The sequence below is a fragment of the Pantherophis guttatus genome, chromosome 12 (assembly GCF_059756535.1).
Source record: "Pantherophis guttatus breed Tessera chromosome 12, ASM5975653v1, whole genome shotgun sequence".
Taxonomy (NCBI): Eukaryota; Metazoa; Chordata; class Lepidosauria; order Squamata; family Colubridae; genus Pantherophis; species Pantherophis guttatus.
This window is the reverse complement of record NC_142074.1, coordinates 25,643,358-25,668,371: the sequence shown is the minus strand read 5'-3', so window position 1 is coordinate 25,668,371 and position 25,014 is coordinate 25,643,358. Positions and strand designations below refer to the sequence as shown.

Sequence of the window (25,014 nt, the reverse complement as noted above, 5' to 3'; positions counted from 1 at the left end):
GACAAAAACGTGGTCAAAAACAACAACAACAAAAGGAACTAAGTGAATCCCGTGGCGAGTTTTCCTGCGGTGAGTTGGCCAAGGCAAGTTGGCCATAGACAACTGGCCACGATGAGTTGACTGTGGTAAGTTGTCCTGTTCCGTTCCGATGAAGCCTTGGTTAATTAAAAGTAGCCAACTGAATAGCCACCAGGGCTGTTGATGCAAGGATGGCTAAATCCAGGTTTACGGCATTATTTCTATTATACAGCCAAACCCAGGGGCATAAGAAGCATGTCCATGCTAAGAGTGGCCCAATCTCTTCCCCAGGGAAATGGAAAGTGTTAAGAAGAGACCTCTGGGCATTGTAGAGAGCAGGAGGAAACATCCTAGATTAGCGATGGTGAAACTTTTGGGCTTGGTGTGTCAAAAGTTCAGAAAATGCTCGACTGTGCTGGTCACACCCGAACAAAAGAGAAACAATTCTTTACCTATTCACAGCCACTGAAAAAGTCAGGTGTTGGTGAACACTGGCATGTCACCCAACACGTTATGGTGTGTCACACATATGACGTAGGTCCATCATCACTGTTCTGCAGGATCTTTGCAGAAGAACTCGTTTCACTTTTAAGACGCACGACTCTCTGTGCACCCTGGCTCTTCTCCTATTTCCAGAACTCGAAACTTGTTTACGTTCTGTTTTCATAAATATTTCACTGATATTTTTGGAGATATGTAGTTTGCTTCCCCCACCCCCGCTTTACAGTGGGCTGTTGTTAAAGTGCTAAAACCCCAAAGTTAACAGAACCAATAGGATAGGATAGGATAGGATAGGATAGGATAGGATATATGGAATGGAACAGAACAGAACAGAATTCTTTATTGGCCAAGTGTGATTGGACACAGAACCAACGAGCACTTTTCACTGTATTTTTAGCCATGGTGTCATCACTGTTGTTTTCCTTTTGGGTTCGGGGGAGAAAGCTGGCTTTGTCTTGGTTTGTGCCAGGTATCGTCTTATATTTTTTTGAACCCCGAAATAAGCGCTTGGCCTTATTTTCTGGGGAGGTCTTATTATTTTGGGGTGCTTGGAGCAAGATGGGGCTCCTCTTGCCGTTTTCCCTGATTTCCACCTCTGTCTCCCTAACCCGAGGAAATGGTGGGGACCGGCTGAGCATGTGCTTAAATATTTTTGGGGAGGGCTTATTTTCAGGGAGGGCTTATTTTAGCTCATGCGCTCAAAAGCCCACTTGGGCTTACTATCTGGGGAAGTCTTATTTTGGGGGAAACGGTACATTCTTGCTTTGATGCGGAGATCCCGACTTCTTCCTCCTTGTCCCACGCTACTCTGTCCCTTCCAAAGCAGCCTTCACGCCAAGCTGCAGCCCGAGAAAATGGCAGCGAGCGAAAGAGAAGCGGTCAAGAGGGCACAAAACGGGCACCCAAAGGGCATCAACAAACCAAGCCCAAAGGGGGAGGAGCAGAGTCTTAACTTAGCCCCCCCACCCCAGCTTTCCCCCCTTCCCCATTTATTCAGGAGGAGGAGAAAAAACCCTAAACCTGGCTCCTGCTGCCGATTTGAGGTGGGGGGGGCCCTCCTCCAGTTCAGTTCAGTAACAGAGTTGGAAGGGACCTTGGAGGTCATCTAGTCCAACCCCCTGTCACAGGGGAGGGGGGGACACCCAGGGAGGCTTGCTCAACGTGATGCAATGCAGGAGGGGGCGGGAAGGATGCCCTGCAAGGGGGGCAGAGGGAGGGGATGATGCATGCCAGGCTGAGACAAACCCCCCCACTTTCCCCGGCGCTGCCCGCTTTGCAAGCCCTGCAGACTGAGAGGGGCCCGGCTCGCACCACAACTCCCGGCAGCCCCTGCGGCAAAGACGGCGGCGCCCGCGCGGGGCATGCTGGGAGCTGTAGTTCGGCGGGCGCCGGCTCCCCTGCGCGGCGGAAAGGTGAGCCGGAGCGAGCGGCGGGCCGGGGGCGGCGGCGGCGGCGGGGAGCCCCCCAAGGACGGCGGGGGTCGGCCTCGGAGCCCCCTTCCCCGCCCGCGCCCTGGGACCAGGCCTCAGGCCCGGCTAGGCCCTCCCTCCTTCCCTCGGAGGCGCCGCCGCCCTGCCTGGGAGGGCCGTCCGGGCGGGGAGGATGGGCTCTGGAGTGCGGGAGGGCGGGCCCGGGGTGGGCCTGGGGCGGGCGGGGCCTCTGCGGAGCCCCCCCAGCCTGCTTCTCCCGCCGCCTCCCCCGCAGGCCCCGTTGCAGCTCAGGCCGCCTTCCTCCTCCTCCTCCTCCTCTTCCTCGGAGCCGCCATGGCCCTCTCGCCCGTGGCCGTGCAGGTGCCCGGCATGCAGGTGAGTGGGGGTGCCTGGGGGGGGCTGGCGGGGGTCTTTGCCCTCCCGCGGGGGTCCCTGCCCTGTTGGGGGAGGGGGGGCTGAGCTGCCTGGCCGGGGGAGGGGGGGCTGGGGTTCCCCATAGCACTGGTGGGGGGGTGGGGGGGGAGAGGGGACCCCCGGCTAGGGCTCCCCCCTTTCCTCGAGGGAGTTTTGCAACGGGGGTCTCTTTGCAATTCTGGGGTCCAGGAATTGCACCCCGATTTCCTTGGGTAGGGGGGCTTCTTGGCAAAGCCCAGGTTGGCAAGTGGGGGGAGTGGGGCTGTAAGGGGAGGGGGGGTCCTGCTGCCAGGCTGGGAGGAGGGGAAATCCTGGCAGATTCCCCCCCCCCAAATGCATCTCGTGTTTTTGAGTGGGGTGGGTTGGGTTTCTTTCTCGGGTGTTTTTCTCCACTGAAAAGAGTTGGGGGGTTTCTTGGAAGACCAAGGCAAGACAAATTTGGGGTGCATTGGGTTCCTTCCTCCCACCCCTCACCCCCAAATCTGACCTTGCTCAAAAGGCAAATAAACCTTCCGGTCAGGCTTTATTGTCTCCAGTGCCCCCCGCCCCCATCCCCAAGGGCTAATGAGCAAAAAGGACCCCCAAAAGTATGGCCAGAAACTCTCCCCAAAAGTGTTTAGATGCAAAGTTCAGGCTTTGGGGTATTTTTCCAGATTGTTTTGGATCTTCTGCACAATGTGTTTATAACCAGACATCGTAACATTCTCCCAAGGCTAAATTTCTAAACTTGAATGTTAAAGGTTGTTTAAATCATTTAATGTCATGTTTCATTCTTCTCGTCCTTGCTTAATTCCATCTTGTTTTGCATCATATTATTATGAAACAGGATCAGATGCCTAGGCGGGAAAGAGCTTGGATTTTTTTTCCCCCTCATCCTTTGTAGCTTTTGCATGCAACCCGGCATCGGAAATGTATTTATTCGTTTGTTTAGAAGCCTTTTATACAGCTTTAATCCACAGGACTCTCTTAAGGGAAGCACAGCTGAATTAACCATTGTTTATAATAAGGCAGGAAAGAAACTATCATCATCCCGGCTAGCCTGGGGGCTGCATTTAGACACTTCCAGGTCAGAGGCTCTTCACTAAACATGGCATACCATGATGAGGCCTCAAGTCACATTTTCTTTCCTCCTCTTCCTCTTCTTCAGCCTTTTATGTCCAGCTCATTTCCTCATCCTATGAATGATGATTTGCTACTGGGAGACAGGAGTGGGTGGGTGTCTGCTTTAACCACCCAGGCCAAGGACCTGCTCCGTGCAGAAATCCAGAGTAAACCACTCCTGACAGATGGTTGACCTCCTTCTGCTTGAGCTCATCCAGCGAAGGGAAGTCTGCAATCTTTCTTGATAGCCTCACAGTCAGGCTCTTAGGAAGTGGCTGCTATTTTTTTCAGGATATTCACTTGGAATCTGCTTACCTGTCCCTTCAGGCCCTTATTCTGGGTTCTGGGACGATCCGAGGACAGGTTTCGATGTTCCTTTGTGGATAGGATTGGATGTCTGTTGTAACATCCCGATAGCTGCTGCTAAATTGCTCTTTGTTCTTCTCTTCTCAAGGTTAAACATTTCTAGGGCCTCCCTTCTGTCTTATTTTCCAGTTCCCTGGTCATTCTCTTGGCCGTTTCTGGATCTACTCCAGTTAGTGTGAGTCCTTCGTGTGTGTGTGTGTTGCTGAAAACTCAACACAGTGATCAACATGGAGTCTGATTAATGCAGCGTAAAGAGTGACTTCCTGTGTTTTCAGAGCTGGTCTTCTGTTGAGGCAGTCTAAAATTCCATCTGCCTTTTTTGTAGCCATACCACATCACTTCCTCATACTCAAGTCCGTGAGCCACCCCTTTTCCTAGACATTCTCCACAAGTACCGTCTAGTAGGGTGTCCCTTTTTCTCTACCTGTGCTTTTGATTTTCAGCTTCCTAACTTGGAGCAGGGTTTTTCTTAAATTTCGTTTTGGCATCTTCAGGCCCTTTCTCTAATCTATCAAGATCGTTCTGAATTTTATTGCTGTGGTCTGAAGATATTAGCTACTTCCCTCAATGTTGTGTTATCTGCAAATATGATAAGCATTCTCCCTCCACTTCCTTCATGTGATTAATAAAAATGTGCACAGCCTGAGAATTAACCTTTTGGTATCTCACATGGTATTTTCTTCTAGTCTGAAGACGAATAAATGATGAACACTTTTTGAGGCACTTAGCTTTTTGAGCTAATTTTTGAGCTGTTCATTTAACTGTCATGCCACCCATGCTTATCTAGTTTGATAGCCACAATAATGCAGTATATTTTGTCAAAGGTTTTGCTCAAGCGAAGACTTATCGTCAGGTCTAAGGAACTTGTGGGACAATCAGTCTACTATGACAGTTACCAAATCAAAACTTGAAATAAAGTTAGCCGGTCAAGATCTGTTCTTAACAAACCCATGTTAAAGTTTGCAAGATGCTTCCTTGGTTTGGTAGATCGTTTGAAGATCTGCTCCAGTCTTTCTAGGAATTGGTGCATGTTTCAGGATCCCTCTTTCCCAATGTTTGCCCTTCTCCAACACATGCAAAATTTAAAAAAAACAGCCAATCTGAATGCAGGATGGGTGAAACCGAGTCTGGTTTGGCTCTTCATGTGAATCCACCAAACATCGGTATATTCGCTCATCTTTGAGTAGATGTGAATTTTAAGGTAGCAGATTGCCAGTTGAGATTTCCAATCTTGGTTTGGGCCTGTTGCTTTCTACAACCGAATCATGCTGCTTTGAAAAGAGTTCTATTTCCAGTGTTTTTGAAGTTGTGGTGGTATACAAAGTTAATCGCCCTGCCTCCTTAGCGAAGGGGAGAGCTCTCTCCTCTGTTAGCCACTGTGTATTTAATGAAGTTTATCTACGCCTTACAGTATCTTTCCCCCATCTTCCTTGCCCCTGTGAGCTGGCCACAAGTTTATCATAGTCATGTGTGCAGGAAGTGTAGCTCAGTTCAGCTCTCTTGTTTGTTCAAAGCAGCATGCCGTAAGCGCCCAAATACTGAGAAAAGGCCTGTTGGGTTTTTTTTTCTCTGCTGAGAATTAGGGCCTTTGAAGCTGCTGATTAAAAGCGATTGTGCCCAGGTCTGCTCAGATTCCACAAACATTGAGCACTCGAGAACTTTTCCAGCGGGCAACGTTTGACGTGAGGGGCACCAAGAGGATCTGGAACAAACACAGAGACTTAGCTGTCGAAACAGGCATTTTTGTTGCTGCTCTCTGTGGAACATTAGAGCCTTCAGTTCGTAGGGCATCGTGCGCCTTCAGGGATCGAGCGGGTTGTTTATGTCATGGCTATATTTACATCCGTGTTTTAACTTGTAGACAGTTCGGTTCAAGTTGGGGCAGGTTGATCTCTGCACTTCCAACTGTATTATCAGGGTTAATCTTGGTTGCATACTTGGAGTTTGGCACCGCTGAGCTTTGCCTTCTAAGCCCCACCTGTCCCCAGCAAGGCGAAGCTACCTGGTGCCCCATAGATTTGTGGCCTGCTTCTGCCCCAGTTCTACAGTTCCAGTTGGCTGAGCTGATGGATTAAGACAAGGAGCCTGGAATTGCAACGCTTGGTTTATCAAAGCAGGAGAAATGGAGGGTGATGGGCTTTATGGCATGTAGACAGCAATTATATGGCCCCTTTTAATTTTATAAGATTGATTGGCGGGCCGTGATATTTCTCCTCCAGATTTCCCCCACCAGCTCCTTAGAATTAAGTACTTTTCTAGGAATAATGTAGTCACGCTGGATTAATGTGTGATATGACATCCCACCCATGAGTGAGACAGTCTTCTAAACATGGATGAAGTCAAACTTCAGTGTATCTTGATTGTCAGCTCTTCTGAGGCTCAGTTCGTTTTATATGGTGCTATATAAAACTCTTTTCCATGTTCAGCGTTAGCCAGATAATTCAGTTAAAATATGTTTTTGTAATCTTAAAATGTACACCGAGGAATATGGGAACTTGAGGCAGACAAAGTTACTTGATCAGGAAGGACTTTTAAGCTGATCATATTCTCCTCCTGAAATTTCTCTCCCACTCCCCCCACCCCTCAAAGCATTGCGTATATATCTCTAATCAGACATGTAATTCAATTAATTTTTTAATGTGTGGGAAAATTAATAGTCCATTACAGATTCTATTAGCTTAAAAGATTGTGGCAATAGCAACATGAAAAAAGAGTGGGTGAAGGGAAAAAAAAATACACAGCCCATTTTTCTCAGTTTACCTCCTGGACTTGCCAGTGAATAAATGTCAGCAATTTCAAGGCATTCCTTTGATGTTCAGATTTTAAAATCTGATCTTCTGTTTTGCCCAAAGTTTCCCTTTTGGAATTATTTTTTTATTTTGAGGCTCTTCTGATTCCTGGAATAATCTTGTGGGTTCCCTCAAAGCATTCTGCCATACTATTAAGATAATAAAAACACTATTAGTGAAAGTGCTCCTTTTTGTTGTCGTTAGATCCTTAACTTGGATCGGATTATTATTTCAAAGGAAAGCGGGTGATATGAACGATGCTTTCTTCCAAGCTTTTAAATTGCTCCTCATGCCACCTTCTTCCTCCACGCTCCTAATAAAGAAAGAAAGGGAGCATTATATGATTAAAAGATAGGAAAGGATTTGGCCACTTCTAATTATTACCATTATTGAAGCCTGTTCACTTATCCTGTTACTTCGTTCTGGATGGTGCTGAAGTCTCTGTGGTTTGTTTTCAGGAAGTGTAAACTGATCTGAAATTCAAGATCCTTTCATAGTTTCAGGGAAGTTAGCCCTGTGGGAAAAATGTGAGCTCGTGCAGACGTTTGGACTTTCAGCCGGTACAAGAGACCTTCGCGCAGTAATGATTGCAAAATAAGCCAGTGATTCGTTCCTTTCACACGAGCTGATTGTAAACATTTGTGTATTTTCGGTTTGTTTAGCTACATTCATTAGTTACGTTCATAACTCTCCTTCATTGAGCACAAAAGCAGCTTATGTCAGCATTGCAGGTCTTCTGAATTTGAATAGGATTTTGCTGGATCTGCTGCTCAAGGGCTCAGGATCTCATTCTTAAATTCGCAGCAAGGGTGATGCAGCCATGTTGATCCTTCCCTGGCAGGTGTGAGCAGAGATTCCCCTTTGGAAAAAGGAAGGGGTCCAAAATGTTTGGCCCCAGGAACGTAAGAACTTACAGTAGTGGCCAAAATTGTGGAAACCTTTTGGGAAAAGTGTATTTTCTAAAACTAGCTAATAACGCCCCTCCCCTTTTTTTTTTGGAGTAGTACCATAAAATTATATATCAGTGGAAAGATAATTTAATCAAGAATGTAATAGCTTTTATGCAGGATTTGCTATTAGAATAGCAGTTGCAGTATAAAGAAGAAAAGTGAAACACGTAGAAAAAACGAGATGTACAAAAATGATCACCGTAGAAAAAACGAGATCCTGACTAGGTGGCTCAGTGGCTAAGACACTGAGCTTGTCGATCAGACAGGTGGGCAGTTCGGCGGTTCAAATCCCTAGTACAGGTCTCCTGTGCGAGCAGGGGGTTGGACTAGATGGCCTCCCAGCTCCCTTCCGACTCTGTTACTGTTACTGAGATATACAAAAATGATCCCCATGTCGGTTAATACTTAGTTGGGTAACCTTTAGCATGAATGGCGGCCTTACAACGTCTTCCCGTGGAGTGAACCAAGTCTTTTAGTTCTGCAGCTGTTATCATGTGAAACCAAGATTGAATGATGGCTTCTATTGACTTGAGTTTTATTGCTGGGTTTCTTCTGACTAACCAGTTTCTTTAGTCGGCTCCATAGATTTTCAGTTGGGTTAAGGTCTGGGTTATTCCCAGGCCATTCCAGCAGTGGAATAGGATGATCTTGAAACTCCGGAAAAAAAAAAAAAAAAAGTGGTGTTATTAGCCATCAAACCTCAAAAATACACTTTCCCCAAAAGGTTTCCACAATTTTGGCCACTACTGTAAGTAGATCTGATTTTGGGTGACCGAATCTGAGCGTCTTCAGATACAAAAGTCTTCAGCTCCCAAAATATCCAGCAGTGGCCAAACGGGGGTCTGAATCCTGCAATTGAGGTTCGAGGCAGACATCCTGGTGGGATAAAAATGGCTTGCTTGGTGCTTCTCAACCATAAGAACTTTAAAGATAAGTGGACTTCAACGCCCAGAATTCCCCAGCCAGCTATGCTGGCTGGGGGATTCTGGGAGTTGAAGTCCACTTATCTTTAAAAGTTGCTAAGTTGAAGAAACACTCCTTTAGCTCCGTTTCCTGGGCTGGAAGCGAGGCAGTCTGCATTACAGGTAGTCCTCCACTTAGAACAGTTCACTTAGTGACCATTCAAACTTACAACGCCACTGAAAAAAGTGACTTACGACCATTTTTCCACACTTATGGCCGTTGCAGCATCTCCCACGGTCACATGATTTACGTTCGGATACTGGACAACTGACTCACATTTATGACCGTCTCAGTGTCCCAGGGTGTGTGTGTGTGGGTCACGGTGATCCCCTTTTGCGACCAAACCAAGTCAACGGGGGAACCAGATTTGCTTAACTCCCTTAAGAACTGCAGCGACTCACTTAACAAACGTGGGAAGAAAAGTCGTAAAACGCATCAGTTAACAAATTTCTCCCTTAGCAACCTAAATTTTGGGCTCAAATGTGGCCGTAGGTTGAGGACTACCTATATTTAGCAATAGCGTTCATGTTTGGCTTCTAATATCGCAGGCGCCCTGCAGAAAAATCTGGATTCCATCCAGCATTTGTAAAAAATAATTCTGCGTCTCACTCGGTTTTTCAGGTTTCACCGGAGATTAAATTAGCAAACAAATTAAAACAACAATAACACCCACCACTCTCCTATTGGGGCCATTTGGAATTCAAATCGGCTCTTGGCATTGCAGAATAGGCTGTTTTAAAAAGCTGTTTTCAAACTCTGTTCTTGAGCTGCTATCAAGAAACTGGAAAGCCTGGTCATGGGCATATATCTTCAGGAACATTTAATAAAAAAAAAAGAAAATTCTTATAAACCGTTCACATAAAGTGTAACGTTCAGCATTACCGTGCGATGAAATAATGTTGGAAATTATTGCTTAGTTATGACTCCTGAATCTTTTGGAGTCCTTGTGGCAGTTTAAAAACATATAAATAAATGGAATGGGGGAGATTTAAAATGAAATAAGGACAACTTAGAGGGACGTGGTGGCTCAGTGGCTAAAACACTGAACTTATCGATTGAAAGGTCGGCTGTTCGGCGGTTCGAATCCCTAGTGCCGTGGAATGGGGTGAGCTCCTGCAACTTGTCCCAGCTTCTGCCAACCTAGCAGTTCGAAAGCAGGTAAAAAATGCAAGTAGAAAAACAGGGACCCCCTTTGGTGGGAAGGTAACAGCGTTCCGTGTGCCTTTGGCGTTGAGTCATGCCGGCCACATGACCACGGAGACGTCTTCGGACAGCGCTGGCTCTTCGGCTTTGAAATGGAGATGAGCACCGCCCCCTAGAGTCGGGAACGACTGGCACGTATGTGCAAGGGGAACCTTCACCTTTAAGGACAACTTTCAGTGTCTCTGTCTCCATTTTTGTAGATTCGGAAAGTAACAGAAATAATATTGATGATCCTATCCATCTTACAAGTGGTGAAATCATAGAAAATCACGGCCGGGATGTTTTCTGATCTTCTCTTAACCCAAATGCTTCCTCAGAACTGGATCCCACTAAAATCCATTAACAATAGCCCTTAACAGTTTGTGAAGAATCTTAACCGGCTGAGAGATCCCTATTGATCTAAGCTGAGAGATCCCTATTGATCTAAGCCTGCAGCCTCTGGGTGCTGTTTTAACGAAGGGCAACAATTTGTCGTGCATTTCACAAGAACAAGATTATTCTTGTTGCGCTTGCTTTGTTGTCATCTTGATCAAGCTTCGTCAGGAAAAGAGGCACTCTCCCTCTTGAGTCCCAGATTACTCTTGCATTTGTAACGGGGAGGATGAAACACTCTTGCGTAAAGTGTGCTTTCACAAAAGACAGCTTGGAAAACACAAAGCCTTGTTCTCAAGCAGCCCTCTCTGAAAAGAAGCTCTATGCTCCGGTTTGGCCTTCTGAAGCAGCCATCCAGCAAACTAACTGAGGTTAGTTTGATGGGTGGCTGTTATGTAATCCTGGGACTTGTTAGCATGTTCCGTTTCGGAGCGCAACTTCATGTTGTGTAGGCTGTGCAGTTACGGCTAATAAGCTTTCTGTTTTGAGGACCAAAACAGAGGAAGAACTTGTGTACATGTGAGACTTCTGGGTTTGTTTTTTTTTAAAAAAACCAGGGAGCTTTCAACAAGTGGATGCAACTTAAGGAAATCGTTCAAGATCTGCTTCACACATTATGCTAAAGAAGGCTAACCTAAGGTTTGGCAAAAACTGATTCATCGTATGGGGTGATCCGTACATTGCAAGAACCATACTCTCAATTCAGACGTCATGGGTGTAGTATGGTAGATGATACATCTTGGCTGGCTGGGGAAGTCTGGGAGTCAGAGTCCATAAGTCTTAAAGTTGCCAAGGTTGAGAAATAGTGTTGAGCCTTCTGGTCCCTTCCAACTCTATCATTCATGTCTGGCTGGGGCATTCTGGGAGTTGAAGTCCACAAGTCTTAAAGTAGGCTAGGTTGAGAAATAGTGTTGAGCCTTCTGGTCCCTTCCAACTCTATCATTCATGATTGGCTGGGGAATTCTAGGAGTTGAAATCCATAAGTCTTAAAGTTGGCTTGGTTGAGAAACAATGGTGACCCTTTTGGTCCCGTCCAACTCTATTATTCATGTCTGGCTGGGGCATTCTGGGAGTCTTAAAGTTGCCAAGATTGGGCACCCTGTTGTAGAATAAGAGCACCCTCAGTCCTCTTGCTTTCTCGCTCAGTTTCCTCGGAGTCCCCAGGGCCTTGGGAGAGCTTTAAGAATGCAAATGTGGCTTGTAAATGCTTCCAAGATCTGGTCTGGTCTGAATACTGGATTAGTTCATGTGCTTATGTTTCTTTCAACTGGAGCGATCTTTGCATAGAGCTGCTGTTGCGCTTTTAAACAGGATTTTCAGGGGCGGCTGTTCTAAAAATACATCGAGTTCTGGAAATTCCTGCTTGACTTCCAAATGCCTGGAACCCAGGACATTGACACTCCTGACTTGCGAAAGAAAGAAGAAAGAAAGAAAGAAAGAAGGAAGGAAGGAAGGAAGGAAGGAAGGAAGGAAGGAAGGAAGGAAGGAAAGAAAGAAAGAAAGAAAGAAAGAAAGAAAGAAAGAAAGAAAGAAAGAAAGAAAGAAAGAAAGAAAGAAAGAAGCTTGTTTGTGTACACTGAGTAGCCTTGGCCAGTTGTGTCGGACCAAAGCCCGAGATGTAGGAATGGAAATTTCCATCAGGGGATTGAGCTTTTCCAGTGAGAAAGGAAGGCCGCCGTCTGGGTAATTATCAGCTGGTTTCTAAAGAGAAACAATTAAGCAAGCGGGAAACGTTGCACAACCCTGCACGAAAAGGACAATTTAGAGCGTGTTGCGGGAAAGAAGCTCTTTTCGGCAAGGCTGGGATCCCAGAGGCTTTGCAGAAGCCCCGAGCTGCAGAACATCAAGGCCCATCTTCTGAAGAAACTGTGGGATCAGCGGGAGAGCCCCGTTCTTCAGCCAGAACAGAGCTGGATAGAGTAGACCAACAACCCTCACGGACCCTGGCTAGTACCTTGGAACAGGAGTCACCAATCTTGGCAACTTTTAAGACTTGTGGACTTCCACTCCCAGAATTCCCCAAGTCATAAAGTTGCCAAGGTTGGGGTGCTCTGCCTTAGACTCAAACAACAATTTACTGGGAGCAGGTTTCACTAACTTGCAGCCCCTGAATTCATCTGGACTCCCTGGTGGGCCATTCTGGCCTAGTCCTCTTCTTCCATGACTTGAAACGTGACCCCGGACTGAGTCCCCAACTCGGCATCCCTAGATCGTCGGCCTTGAAGTCCTTCTCAAGACCCTTGCTTTCTTTTGTCGTTTTCCCAGACAAGCCAATCTTAATTTGCCACCGTCTACCATTTTTATTCTGAGGCATTCTTGGAAATGGAGCTGTCGGCAAAGGCCAGTGATGTAGAAGAGTAGGCAGAGCTAAGGAGGGCGAAGTTAAGCGTGTCCTAGGTTTAGAATTGTTGCATTCCCACAAGCGCTTCAAGTCCAAAAATCCCGTTGAGCCTTCCCTGGTGCCCGTTTAGTGCTGAACTTTTTACTCGGCCACATTCTTCTATGCAGACTTGAATAAATCATCTATATACAGGTTGTCCTCGACTTACAACCACAATTGAGCCCAAGATTTCTGTTGCTAAGTGAGCCATTTATTAAGTGAGTTTTGCCCCATCTTATGACCTTTCTTGCCACAGTTGGCAAGTGACTCACTTCACCAAGTTAGTCGCATGGTGGTTAACCGAACCTCGTTTCCCCATTGACTTTTCTTTTCAGGAGGTCGTCAAAGGGGATCGCATGACTCTGGGACACGTCATAAATACGAGTCGGTTCCCAAGAGTCTGGATTTTGATCTAGTGACCGCGGGGGATGCTGCAACAGTCGTTAAGCGTGGAAAAACGTTCATAAGTCACTTTTTCCGGTGCTGTTGTAATTTCAAACAGTCACTAAATGAACTGTTGTAAGTGGAGGACTACCTATCCCACAGGTCCTTTGCGCCTGGCAGTGCTTTGCTTTGCTTTGGTTCATTACCAGATGCTTTCTGAATGTTAAAAAAAAGCCAGGTGGAACCAGGGTTGCCGTAGGCAGGAGGAGTCCGCCAGGCTGTGGCCAGGATCCAGCTCTTTCCATCGCCTCTGTGGCTAATTAGAGGGAGCCAATTAAAAGAGGAATGTGCGTGGTGACACTTCAAAAGAAAACGAAAGCATTTCTTACCGCTTTCTGGAAGTCTCACCTCTTCTCCCCCACCCCAGGGTATGTCTGTCTTCCAAACTTCCAAGGACTAAATAAAAGTCACCATCTCCTTTTAACGATCCCGTAATCCCTTTGCGGGGTGGAGTCTGGGCAACTGAATGGAGCTAGCAGAGTATTTTAATGGCCGGATGCCCTTCCCTGTTGCCATTGCGGAGTTTTGTTCGGCAGATACATTCTCATTGTGCCCAGAGAGAGAAATATCTGCCTCTACCTAGGATCGAACTGACTGAGCTCTCGCCTCCTGATTGTACGGCGAGAGCTCTACATCTCTAGGCCACCGCACCACTCTAAGGAGTAAATAAAGGTGTACGTCTTTAAAAAAAAAAAAAAGTGCAGCTGCACACTTGGGTGTAGCTTCTGAGATTGTGCACACAATTGTCCCAGGATTAGGAGTAGTTCCCGTGCAGGTTTTCAGGAAGAGACCCCCATTTATTTCTGGCGACCCCACAGTTGAAATCTTCAGCCGAGCTCAAAGTCCCAAGGTGCCTTGAAATGTCGGTGCCTCCCAATAGTGGAATTCAATTTTTTTTTACTACTGGTTCTGTGGGCGTGGCTTGGTGGGCGTGGCAGGGGAAGGATACTGCAAAATCCCCATTCCCTCCCCACTCCTGGGGAAAGGGTACTGCAAAATCCCCATTCCCACCCCACTCTGGGACCAGCCAGAGGTGGTATTTGCTGGTTCTCCGAACTACTCAAAATTTCCGCTCTCCACAACCTGCTGGATTTCACCCCTGGTGCCTCCTCTTGGCTCCCCTGCAGAACCACCGAGCAGACCCCGAGGGCCTTTTCACCAAGCTGGAGCGCATCGGGAAGGGCTCCTTCGGAGAAGTCTTTAAGGGCATCGATAACCGGACGCAGCACGTGGTGGCCATTAAAATCATTGACCTGGAAGAAGCCGAGGATGAAATTGAGGACATCCAGCAGGAGATCACGGTGCTCAGCCAGTGTGACAGTCCTTATGTCACCAAGTACTACGGATCCTACTTGAAGGTAAGAGAGACTTTCGCTCCGGGCTCCGCTGGGATGTGGGTGGTTCTGCAGGGTGGGACCGAGTTGGGGTGTCCAGGAGCCACGGAGAGGGTGGGACATGGTGCGCCCTGTTTACCTTTTCTTGGCTGGGTTTGGAGGGAGCCCGAATGCTTTACCTTCGAACTCGAAGGGGCAGCCAACATTTTCTGTCTGCATCTGAAATCGACTCACCCTGTTTCATGCCAGTTATGGCCAAAACAGGCTTCAGGTTCAGTTCAGAGGCGACCCATCCAGCGTCAGCCCTTCCCTGTATGGAACAGTTTATCTGTGAACATCTAGTCTAGACTGTCACAGTGTCCAGATTCCGTAGGATTTTAATTCTAACAGATTAACAGAGTTGGAAGGGACCTTGTAGGTCATCTAGTCCAACCCCCCGCCCAAGCAGGAGACCCTACACCATTTCTGACAAATGGCAGTCCAGTCTCTTCTTGAAAGCCTCCAGTGATGAAGCTCCCACAACTTCCAAAGGCAACTTCTGTTCCATGGGTTGATTGCTCTCGCTGTCAGACAATTCCTCTTTATTTCCAGGTTGAATCTCTCCTTGGTCAGTTTCCATCCATTTATTCCTTGTTTGGCTCTCAGATGCTTTGGAAAATAGTTTGACCCCCTCCTCTCTGTGGCAGCCCCTCAAATATTGAAGACTGCTATCATGTCTCCCTATTGCGACCTAGGCTTCGTGAGTCATTAAAACACAAGAGTAGTCCCAAAAACCTCTTTTATTGCAACAGCTGTGAATTACGTTCATTCACAGCTGAGTCCCAATTAGTTGCAAAAAGTCCTTTGGGATAATCACCAACCTTTATCTCCCTTGACACGCTGCCAAAGACAAAGCCACACGGAGTCCAGAATCAAACAGAGATGCCAACTGGGAATAGAATTAACGTTGCTTTCCTGCAAAGAGCCCACGTGCCTTTCATCTCCAGGCCTTACTCCCGAGTTGTCCCTTTTGTTTTAACTGTTCTTGCCTTCTGGCAGCTTTGCACATGCGCACACTAAGAACAGGCTCCTCCTGTTCCTCTGCCTCTCTGATGTCCGACTCTGGAGGCTCCGGAGTCCGCTCACCGCTCCCAGATGGCCCTGGCCCCATCTCTGCCTCCGATGCAGAGCCCTCATCCGGGCCTTCCCCTGACTCCAGGACTGGCCCATGTTCCTCCCCAGCCTCCTCACTGTCTCCGACTCCGCTGCCAGCTCCGCAGGCTGCTGGCGGACCACAACACTCCCCTGGTCCTTCTCTTCACTAGACCAGCCGTGCCCAGTTCCTGCAACTGTTCATTGTATGTTTTAACCTCCAGTCCCCTCATCATCCTGGTTGCTCTTCTCTGCACTCTTTCTAGAGTCTCAGCCTTTTTTTTTATAGGAATTGCAATACAAAGAGTTTTTCTTTAACGCCCAAGTTGTGTCATAATCCCCAAAGCATAATCAGAATCGCATCTGAATTCTGCTGTGGATTCAAGACTGAGAGAGAAAAAAAGTCAGGAGGGGGAGCCGCTTTTGCACCTTTTCTGACTAACTAACATGGTTCAGAGGCTTCTGAATAAACCACGGACTAGCACACCTCTGCTCCTCCAAAGACTAAGCAATGTCCTCACTTCTGCGTACCTGCGTTAGACGTCCTTGGCCTGTAACGGTTAGCCGAGCGGCTCCTTGGATGCCGAGGGGCAAAAGATCCACACCCAGCTACGGTTTATTCTGGCAAATCCTCAGAGATATTTTCACTGCAGGGCGTTTTAAGTCATCCAAAGGCGTCTGTGAAACCACAGCCGTGTAAAAGGACCTGCGTTTGTTCCCAGTTTTCCCTGCTGGCACAGATGAGGGGTTATGGGAAGGCGCTAAAAGTAGCAGCCCAAATACCTGACTTCTCCGTTCCCAACCTCTGGAGGGTAAATGCCGTGTGTGTGTTGGCCTAACAAAGCGAGCTCTGTTCAGGAGCTGCTCTTCCATCTGCCACGACAGGCCTCGCGCCTGGTTTTCGATCCGTCTGGAGGAAAATGCTGTTGGGTTAGAACTTGTCCGTAACGGAGGCCCTGGGTGGAAAGTTGCCCCAAATCTTCCAATTGGCATTACTTGTTGGCTTCAGGGAGCAAACGGTACAAAGGAAGGGGATGGAGACTTTCTGTTAATGAGGGGAAGGGGAGAACGTCTTGTCACTAGGGCAGGGGTCTCCAACCTTGGCAACTTTAAGACTTGTGGACTTCAACTCCCAGGATTCCTGAGCCAGCATGAGGCTTGGCTCAGGAATCCTGGGAGTTGAAGTCCACAAGCCATAAAGGGGCCATAATTCCCCACCCCTGTTCTCCCTATGTAGTGAGTGAGCCATTCCTCCGTAGCCGAGGTCAGCATTCTGACTGACGAACCCAAGCAAAGCAGGCACGGTCGAGAGCATCCAATCTCCGAGTGCAAAACTTCATGGAGTCCATCATTTCGGCACCGATGAGGGCGAAACCAGATCTAGCTAATTTCCATGCAAACCCACATAATTAAAGTGCAGGATTCACCTCCCCCCTATTAGCACAGGTCACGTTGTCCAATTGAACGTCGTCGTATTGTTATGAGAAAAAGTCTCTTGAGTTTGGCAAACACCTGCTGAAGTGTCCTTGGCTCTCATGGCTCATCTTCTCGATGTCTGGAGCCTACATTCCACCTCCCCCTTCCCTCCCCCCTGCAAGCTGAGAAGCATTAATAGTTGCAACAACGTAAGTGTGCTTCGAACTTGATAGCTGATTTTCCAGGCTTCCTGTTGATCTCAGTTTCACATAAACTCCCCGCACGTATTTTTTGTTTTTGCACGTCGCACGTAAGCCTTGATTGGCAGCCTCTTGACGAGGGCGAGAGTAGCAGCCCCCATACGTGGACTGTTTACCCAGAGGTTTGGACCGATTTTTAGCTTAAGGCTGGAGTTCCCTTTTCTGAAACTCATCTCTAAATGGAAAGTGGGAGGCTGATAGGTTCCCAGCTAAAAATACCCTGGTTGGCTGCTGATGTACGGTAAATCCTCAAAGTGGTGAAACTCTTGGGATCGCAGCATTGTTTGGAAGGACGAAAGTCCCTTTTTACTACAGATAACCACCAGTCACAGAGCAACTCTCCGGAATGTACACAAAGGTTTCCTTCAAAGGACAGAGGGCTCGAAAATTACCGTGCCGGTTACTTCGTGCGGTTCTTCTGAAAACACCCGGTGTAATTTATAAAATCACACGATACAACCCGTAAAAACTCCCCACTACAAATTCCCCACCGCTTTCTAAAAGTGGCAGCTGAGGACTTGTAACTGGCATTTAAAGTATTAACAGGAGTGGTGAGAACAAAAGCTGGGGCAGCAAAACTTAACATGCGAATAAACGGCTCTTTGGTCTTGGTGAAATGGCCCCAAGCAGGAGCCCAATTCTATTTTAGCTGGCAGGCAATTGTGGCACAGAAACCTGGTCTTGCAATGGGTGGCTGTGAAAGTTGGACCATAAGGAAGGCTGAGAAGGCCAAAGAATGGAGGCCTTTGAACTCTGGTGCTGGAGAAGACTCCTGCTCTGAGTCCCTTGGACTGCAAGACGATCCAACCGGTCAGTCCTAGAGGAGATCAACCCTGACTGCTCTTTAGAAGGCCAGATCCTGAAGAGGAAACTCAAATCCTTTGGCCACCTAATGAGAAGGAAGGACTCCCTGGAGAAGAGCCTAATGCTGGGAAAGATTGAGGGCAAAAGAAGAAGGGGACGACAGAGAACGAGGTGGCTGGATGGAGTCACCGAAGCAGTCGGCATGACCTTAAATGGACTCCAGATGATGGTAGAGGACAAGAAGGCCTGGAGGAACGTTGTCCATGGGGTTGCGAGGAGTCAGACACAACTTCGCAACTGAAAACAACAACAACCTGGTCTCAATTCACCAGTGAAATGGCTTCCCTCCAGAAATTGTGGGTGCTTCATCCCTGGAGGTTTGTAAGAAGAGATTGGGGCAACCACATGTCTCAAATCTCCTGGTCCCATCAAGGTCCCATCCAACTCTGTTACTCTCCTGGTTGTTGCTTGCAGACATTTCGTGACCAAAGCAAGGTTAACATCACCAGTGGGAGAGAGTGCAAGGTTTACTTACTCTCTGTTTATATACAGTTGCTTGCCCTGCCAGACTTTTGTGTGGTTCCTCGCCCACTGGCACTGATGAGGTTACCTAGTTGGGTAATGAAATGTCTGCAAACTCAGACAACCAAGCACAGAGAAGACCCCAAATTTAGTTTGTTCTTTTTGTGGTCGCAGTGGATCTTTCGTCCCGTTCTTCCCCAGCTTAGTGCTATTTCCAGATATATTACAATTATAGCCTCCCCTCCAAAAAAACCCCACATGATTCCTGCCCCCTTTTCCCTATCCAGAGAAATCAGGAGGGGAAAAAAAAGCTAACTTTTTACCTGTTTTCCCTTTCAGGGCACAAAGTTGTGGATAATAATGGAATATTTAGGTGGGGGATCGGCCCTGGATTTGGTAAGTATGTCAGTTACTTTATGACCTTCGTTGATCTGTACTGTAAGCTGTTGAAATGGACGTTGCCATTTCATGATTCTGGAATGGCTAGTCAGGGACTCTAAATACAATCCATGTTTGAGCGAAGAGGTCATTCATTCTTCCAGATATGCGCAGCACTAAAAGAGACACCTGATTACTTGCACGTGGTCCCAAAGTTTGCATTTTGGAAACCCCTGATGTTTTTGAAAACTCAGGTGGATCTTAACAGCCCGTGACTCTCTGCGGTCTTGTGCCACTTCCTTCAGATTGCAATACCTCCAGGGAGAGACCTTGTACCGGTTGAGGTCCATCACAAAAGCCCAGGGGCACGAAAGGGTGGCCTCTTGCAGAAGCAAATACCGGTGTCCTTTCTTCTCTGCCACCGAGGCCCCAAGAGGGTGTGAAACTCGCCTGATCTGCCTTCGTGACTCAGTCCTTGGGCAGGGACTGAAAAATGCTTTCTCTTGGTGCAGATTTTCCTGCAGGAGCCTCCGGTTGACACAGGGACTTCAGTGGCAGAGGAAGAGGGTTACCTTACGGTCCCTCCGGCTCAGGCCGTGAAGAAACTTCTGTTAAAAGAAAGAACATGTTGCTTGACTTTTTTATTTTTTAGCAAAAGGAAACCTTGCAGTTAATGAAAAACGATCCGTTGCAGTTAATAAATAGAAAGGTGGAGTGTTTTTTTTTCTTTAACACACAGAGATGTTTCTGTTGGAAGGAGATCCAGAGAGTTTGCCGCTGTGGGAGCAAACACAGCTAACACTGAGGGCTAAAACTGAGCTGGCGTTTCCATTTTTGAGTTCCTGTAAATTTAAAGCCTGAAAGGGCCTATTGCTTATGACAGAGGCAGCCTTCATGGTGGCTGCAGCTTAGGAGGGGCTGAGAAAGCAGAGGGCCCGGCTGGAGGGTGATGTCTGGTTTTCCCTTATCCCCCCAGGCCAGCTTGACCACAGGCCTCTCCGGGAGACCCACCCTTTTCCTCCAAGATAATTCTGCCACAGTATTTACGCCTAGGCCGCCCAGAAATGTCACCCGTGGGGTTTGAAGCCTGCTTTTGTCCCCTAAGAACGTCAGCATCTGCTTAAGTTTAGCTTTGCTGGTGCAACTCCGTTCAGCCTTGGATGGCTCTCAGTTGTCACCCAGGAAAACAGAGGCCGGCTCCCTTTGACTAGAAAAAAGCGTTTCTCGGCTACTTTAAGAGATGTGGAATTCAGCTCCCAGAATTCTCCGTGCCGGCTAGGCAATTCTGGGAGTTGAAGTCCTCGGGGTTGAGAAACATTGGGGCTAGCAGGAGTCTCCAAGCTTGGCAACTTTTAAGACTTGTGGACTTCAATTCCCAGGATTCCTCAGCCAGAAGAGAAGAGAAGAGAAGAGAATGTTTTATTAGCAAAGTGTGATTGGACACACAAGGAATTTGTCTTAGTGCATCTGCTCTCAGTGTACATAAAAGATACGTTCGTCAAGAATCATAAGGTACAACACTTAATGATAGTCATAGGGTACAAATAAGGAATCAAATCATACTAGGAAAACAATCAATATAAATTGTAGGGATACAAGCAACAAGATTACAGTCCTACAGTCATAAGTGGGAGGAGATGGGTGATGGGAACGATAAGAAGATTAATAATAATGCAGACTTATTGAATAGTTTGACAGTGTTGAGGGAATTATTTGTTTAGCAGAGTGATGGCGTTGGGGAAAAAACTGTCCTTGTGTCTAGTTGTTCTGGTATGCAGTGCTCTATAGCCTCGTTTTGAGGGTAGGAGTTGAAACAATTTATGTCCAGGATGCGAAGGGTCTGTAGATATTTTCCCAGCCCTCTTTTTGACTCATGCAGTATACAGGTCTCAATGGAAGGTAGGTTCGTAGTAACTGTTTTTTCCGCAGTTCTAATTCTCCTCTGAAGTCTGTGTCTGTCTTGTTGGGTTGCAGAGCCAAACCAGACAGTTATGGAGGTGCAGATGACAGACTCCATCATTCCTCTGTAGAACTGAATCAGCAGTTAGAAATCTGGGAGTTGAAGTCCACATCTCTCAGCTGAAGTCAAGGGCTGGTTGAGAAATTCTAGAAGTCCACAAGTCTTAAAGTTGTAAAGTTTGGAGAGCCCTGGGCTAGAGGAACTGATGACAAGAGAGCAGAAGGTAGTCTTATCTGTAACATCCAGGAATTGTTTCTTCTATGGGTAAGATCTGGCAGGCATCGTAGTGTAGTCCCCTGAATTCTGAGAATGTCTCTCAGTGGATTTTGCTGTTTCTGGAGCTTCTGATGGGCTTCCATGTGATTGCCATGGGATTCCCATGATGATGGGATTGCCATGAGAAGTTCACCTGGGGACGGAAGTAGTGCTTGTAGGCAACAGATTCTCATCTTGAAGTCTGATCAAAGATTGTTTTGTGCTGGCTCCCAAGCCTTGCACACCAATAGTGTGTTGAGTTGTCCACACATACCGTATTTTTCGGAATATAAGATGCACCTTTTCCCCCCCTTAAAAGGGGGTGAAAATTTAGGTGCGTCTTATACACCGAATGTAGCCCTGCCCACCCACCCTTTGGCCTCTGCCTCTCAGCGATTTACCTCCTTGCGGCAAGCAGCAAGAAGAAACAGCCCGTTTCAGCTTCAGCACAACCTAATTAGCACAAATTGATTGTCTGGTGAATAGGCCTCCCGGGCCTCTGCTGCTTGCTGCAATGAGGCAAAATTGCTGGGAGGCAGAGGCAGATTTCTTTTTCCTGTTTTCCTCACCAACAAAAGATAGGTGCGTCTTATAGTCCGGAGCGTCTTATACTCCAAAAAATACGGTAGGTGCTTCCTCTGATCTCGACAAGCTCAGAGGTTTTCTTAGTTAACGAAGTAAGAGATGAAGAAGGAGATACGAGTCAAGGAGAATTAACATGTTCACAGCATCCAGATTTATTTTTGATAATGGCCTAACTCTCTTTCCCGGTATCTTTAGTTTAGTTACTTAGAATTTTTGTTGGAAGAGCCATTTATGGCGAGATGGAAATAAAGCTTGGATCTCTCTATTGCGCTAAGACCCTTTAAAAAGAAAAGAAAACCGGTATTTCGGAATCCACACGAGTTGGGGTTTCGTTAAAGCTTATAAACTCTGGTTATTTCCTCTCGAGCTCCGTGCTGGCCCCTTCGACGAGTTCCAGATCGCTACGATGCTGAAGGAGATCCTGAAAGGGTTGGACTACCTGCATTCAGAGAAGAAAATCCACAGAGACATCAAAGGTGTGTAAAGAGAGAGAGGGAAGTTGTCTCTTTTGGACCGCAAGTTTCTTCCCTTGTTAAATGAGGTCTTCCTTCGTTCTCTTTTCCTCCCGACCAGCTGCCAACGTGTTGCTGTCTGAACAAGGAGATGTGAAGCTTGCGGATTTTGGGGTTGCTGGACAACTGACCGATACTCAAATTAAGAGGAACACCTTCGTAGGGACGCCTTTCTGGATGGCCCCCGAAGTCATTCAGCAGTCGGCCTATGACTCAAAAGTAAGATCCTGAGGAGGCCTTGCAGGGCCGCTTCAATGTTGGAACAGCTGGTTATAATCCAGAATCGTAGCTCATTGTGTATTTTTAAATACAGCTTCGAGAGGAATTTACCAGTCCTAATGATCGGGGCGAGGAGGGCAGAAATTAGGGTTAAGATACAAATAATAGATAAACCGTTAATGGGACTGAATAACAGGGTGATGATATCCAGGGCCAAGGAAGCTTGGATGCCCGTTTCATCTTCTGACTTTTGTCTCACATTCAGGGAGATTCAGCCTTTCTTTTTTTTGGCCTTTCACGCCTTAAAGCTTTTAGATGAAAAAACTCTTGGCTCTTCTCCAGAAAAGACAATCCGGTCTGTAGCCCAGAGGATGGTCTGCTGGCTTAAACACACAGAAATTCTCCCCATGTAGTGAGTGAGCCATTCCTCCGTAGCCCAGGTCAGCATTCTGACTGACAAACCCAAGCAAAGCAGGCACGGCCGAGAGGATCCAATCTCTGAATGCAAAACTTAATTGAGTCGATCATTTCGGCACCGAAAAGGGCAAAACCAGATCTAGCTAATTTCCGCGCAAACCCACATAATTAATGTGCAGGATTGACCTTCCCCCTATTAATGCAGGTCACATTATGGATATTATTGAACGTCATTGTATTGTTATGAGAAAAAGTCTTTTGAGTTTGGCAAACACCTGCTGAAGTGTCCTTGGCTCTCATGGCTCATCTTCTCGATGTCTGGAGCCTACATTCCACATCCGCCTTCCCCCTCCCCCTCTGAGCCTTTGGCATGCTGAAAAGCCATAATAGTTGCAACAACATAAGCGTGCTTTGAACTTGATAGCCGATTTTCCAGGCTTCCTGTTGATCTCAGTTTCACATAAACTCCCCGCACCCGTCAACTCGGTTCGTCCTTCCCCAGGAGCGAACGTTTCCACAGTTTATCATAAGCCTGACTGCCCAGGGTATAAAATTTGAAGGGCGTTTGCACGTCACACGTAGTTTAAAGATGCTCCCGAAACCCGGAAGAGCATCGACCCTCATCACGCAATTCAGGTTAAAACCCACAGTTTGTGCAGGGGGTGGGGGTGGGGGGTCGTTCTTGACCTCGTTCAAAATAGCCAGCCAGGTTCTCTTCTCTGCAGGCTGATATCTGGTCTCTTGGGATCACCGCCATCGAACTAGCCAAAGGGGAGCCTCCGAATTCAGACATGCACCCGATGCGGGTGCTCTTCCTCATCCCTAAAAACAACCCCCCCACCCTCGCCGGAGAATTCAGCAAACCCTTCAAAGAATTTATCGACGCCTGTCTGAACAAGGACCCGACGTTTGTGAGTGTGTTTTGGGCTGTTCCCGTCCCTTGCATCTGGAGGGAGGTCCATCTTGTGGGGAAGCGTCTAAAAAAAAACCCCAACACTTTCGGCTAAATGTATCACGATGCGTCATCGGGATTTTGAAGGCCGCCGTCGTCTTCTCTGCACCCAAATCGCAGCAGGATAATTTGGTTGTTTTGTGGCTTGGCCTAGGATGTTTCAAACCACAGAGGATGTTTGGAGCATGCCGAAGAATGAATCAGATGAATGAGTGAAGTTTAATTTTGAGTCAGATTCTAGATGAGACGTGCAATAAAAGTTTTGTAGTGAGTTGGTTGGGCTTGCATCTCACTCTGAAGTTAATGGAGGCGGGCAGCTGTTGCAGATCCCTAGAAAACATCTGTTGACCCCTGAATGCCGGTGAAAGAACATTAAAACGTTTAGTCTAATCGTTGCTGTTGGAGAATTTACTGTTCAGGCCAATGAAAGTTTGGGTCATTGCTCTGGAGCGCACGAAGAGTAGATTTGTTTAGATCTCAAGGCATCCTACGGGTTCACTGTTGGGATCTGAGCTTCCGGGATGGTGGTTAGCATCAATGTTTAATTTTTTAATGTTGATTGGGATGCTGAACGAATTTCACAGAATAAAAAATAAATTAATAATAAACAGCAGCAAGAAAAGCGAGGTGGGCTTACAAGATCAGGAGTCAACGAGAAGTGGAGTGGGACAGTTTGCCACAGCCAACTCGCCAAGGGCCAACTCGCTGCAGAGCAATGCAACAATTCAATTTAATTATTTTAAATAATTAAAACATTATTTTAACTTTTGTCATCCACCTTTTATTTTGTCCCTCCTTTGGCATCCTTTCTTGAACAATTCTATTCCACTGTTCCTTTGATATTAGTGTAACTCTTGTTCCGCAGCAAGTTGGCCACGATGAGTTGGCCATGGCAAGTTGTAGACCCAACTCGAAGGCTCTCCAAGAGACTCTGTCTAGAATGGGTTCTGGAGGAGCTCTTCTCCAGAGGAAGGCCTTTTCCCACCCCTGCGCTTTCCTCCCACGGTGGTCGGGTGTGAGAATTTGGTAAGCAGGTCTCAGTGGCAGGAGGCCATCCTTCCGATCTCCTGCCTCCTCGTCCACCTCCAGTGCTTTGAGGCTCTGCTGGAAAACAAATCGACGCTTCCTATCTTTCGCAGCGTCCCACGGCCAAGGAGCTGCTGAAGCACAAATTCATCCTGAAGAACGCCAAGAAGACCTCCTACCTGACGGAGCTGATTGACAGGTTCAAGAGATGGAAAGCAGAAGGACACAGCAGCGACGAAACGGACTCGGACGGCTCGGATTCGTGAGTCTGGATGGCGGGGAGGGGGGCCGCGAGGGCCGAAGGACCAGCTG

General features: G+C 47.3%; 1 protein-coding gene across 1 annotated transcript in view; it reads left to right on the top strand.

Moving 5' to 3' along the window:
* Window positions 1–1,708: 1,708 nt before the first annotated feature.
* Window positions 1,709–25,014, top strand: part of STK26 (serine/threonine kinase 26) — a 27,693-nt gene continuing 4,387 nt past the window's right edge. Inside the window, exons 1-8 of the mRNA XM_034441664.2 lie at window positions 1,709–1,931; window positions 2,224–2,324; window positions 14,059–14,289; window positions 18,738–18,794; window positions 21,944–22,052; window positions 22,150–22,307; window positions 23,450–23,635; window positions 24,816–24,964. Of these exons, the coding sequence (XP_034297555.2) occupies window positions 1,739–1,931; window positions 2,224–2,324; window positions 14,059–14,289; window positions 18,738–18,794; window positions 21,944–22,052; window positions 22,150–22,307; window positions 23,450–23,635; window positions 24,816–24,964 (1,184 nt within the window). The 5' untranslated portion in view covers window positions 1,709–1,738. The remainder of the gene's footprint in view (window positions 1,932–2,223; window positions 2,325–14,058; window positions 14,290–18,737; window positions 18,795–21,943; window positions 22,053–22,149; window positions 22,308–23,449; window positions 23,636–24,815; window positions 24,965–25,014) is intronic.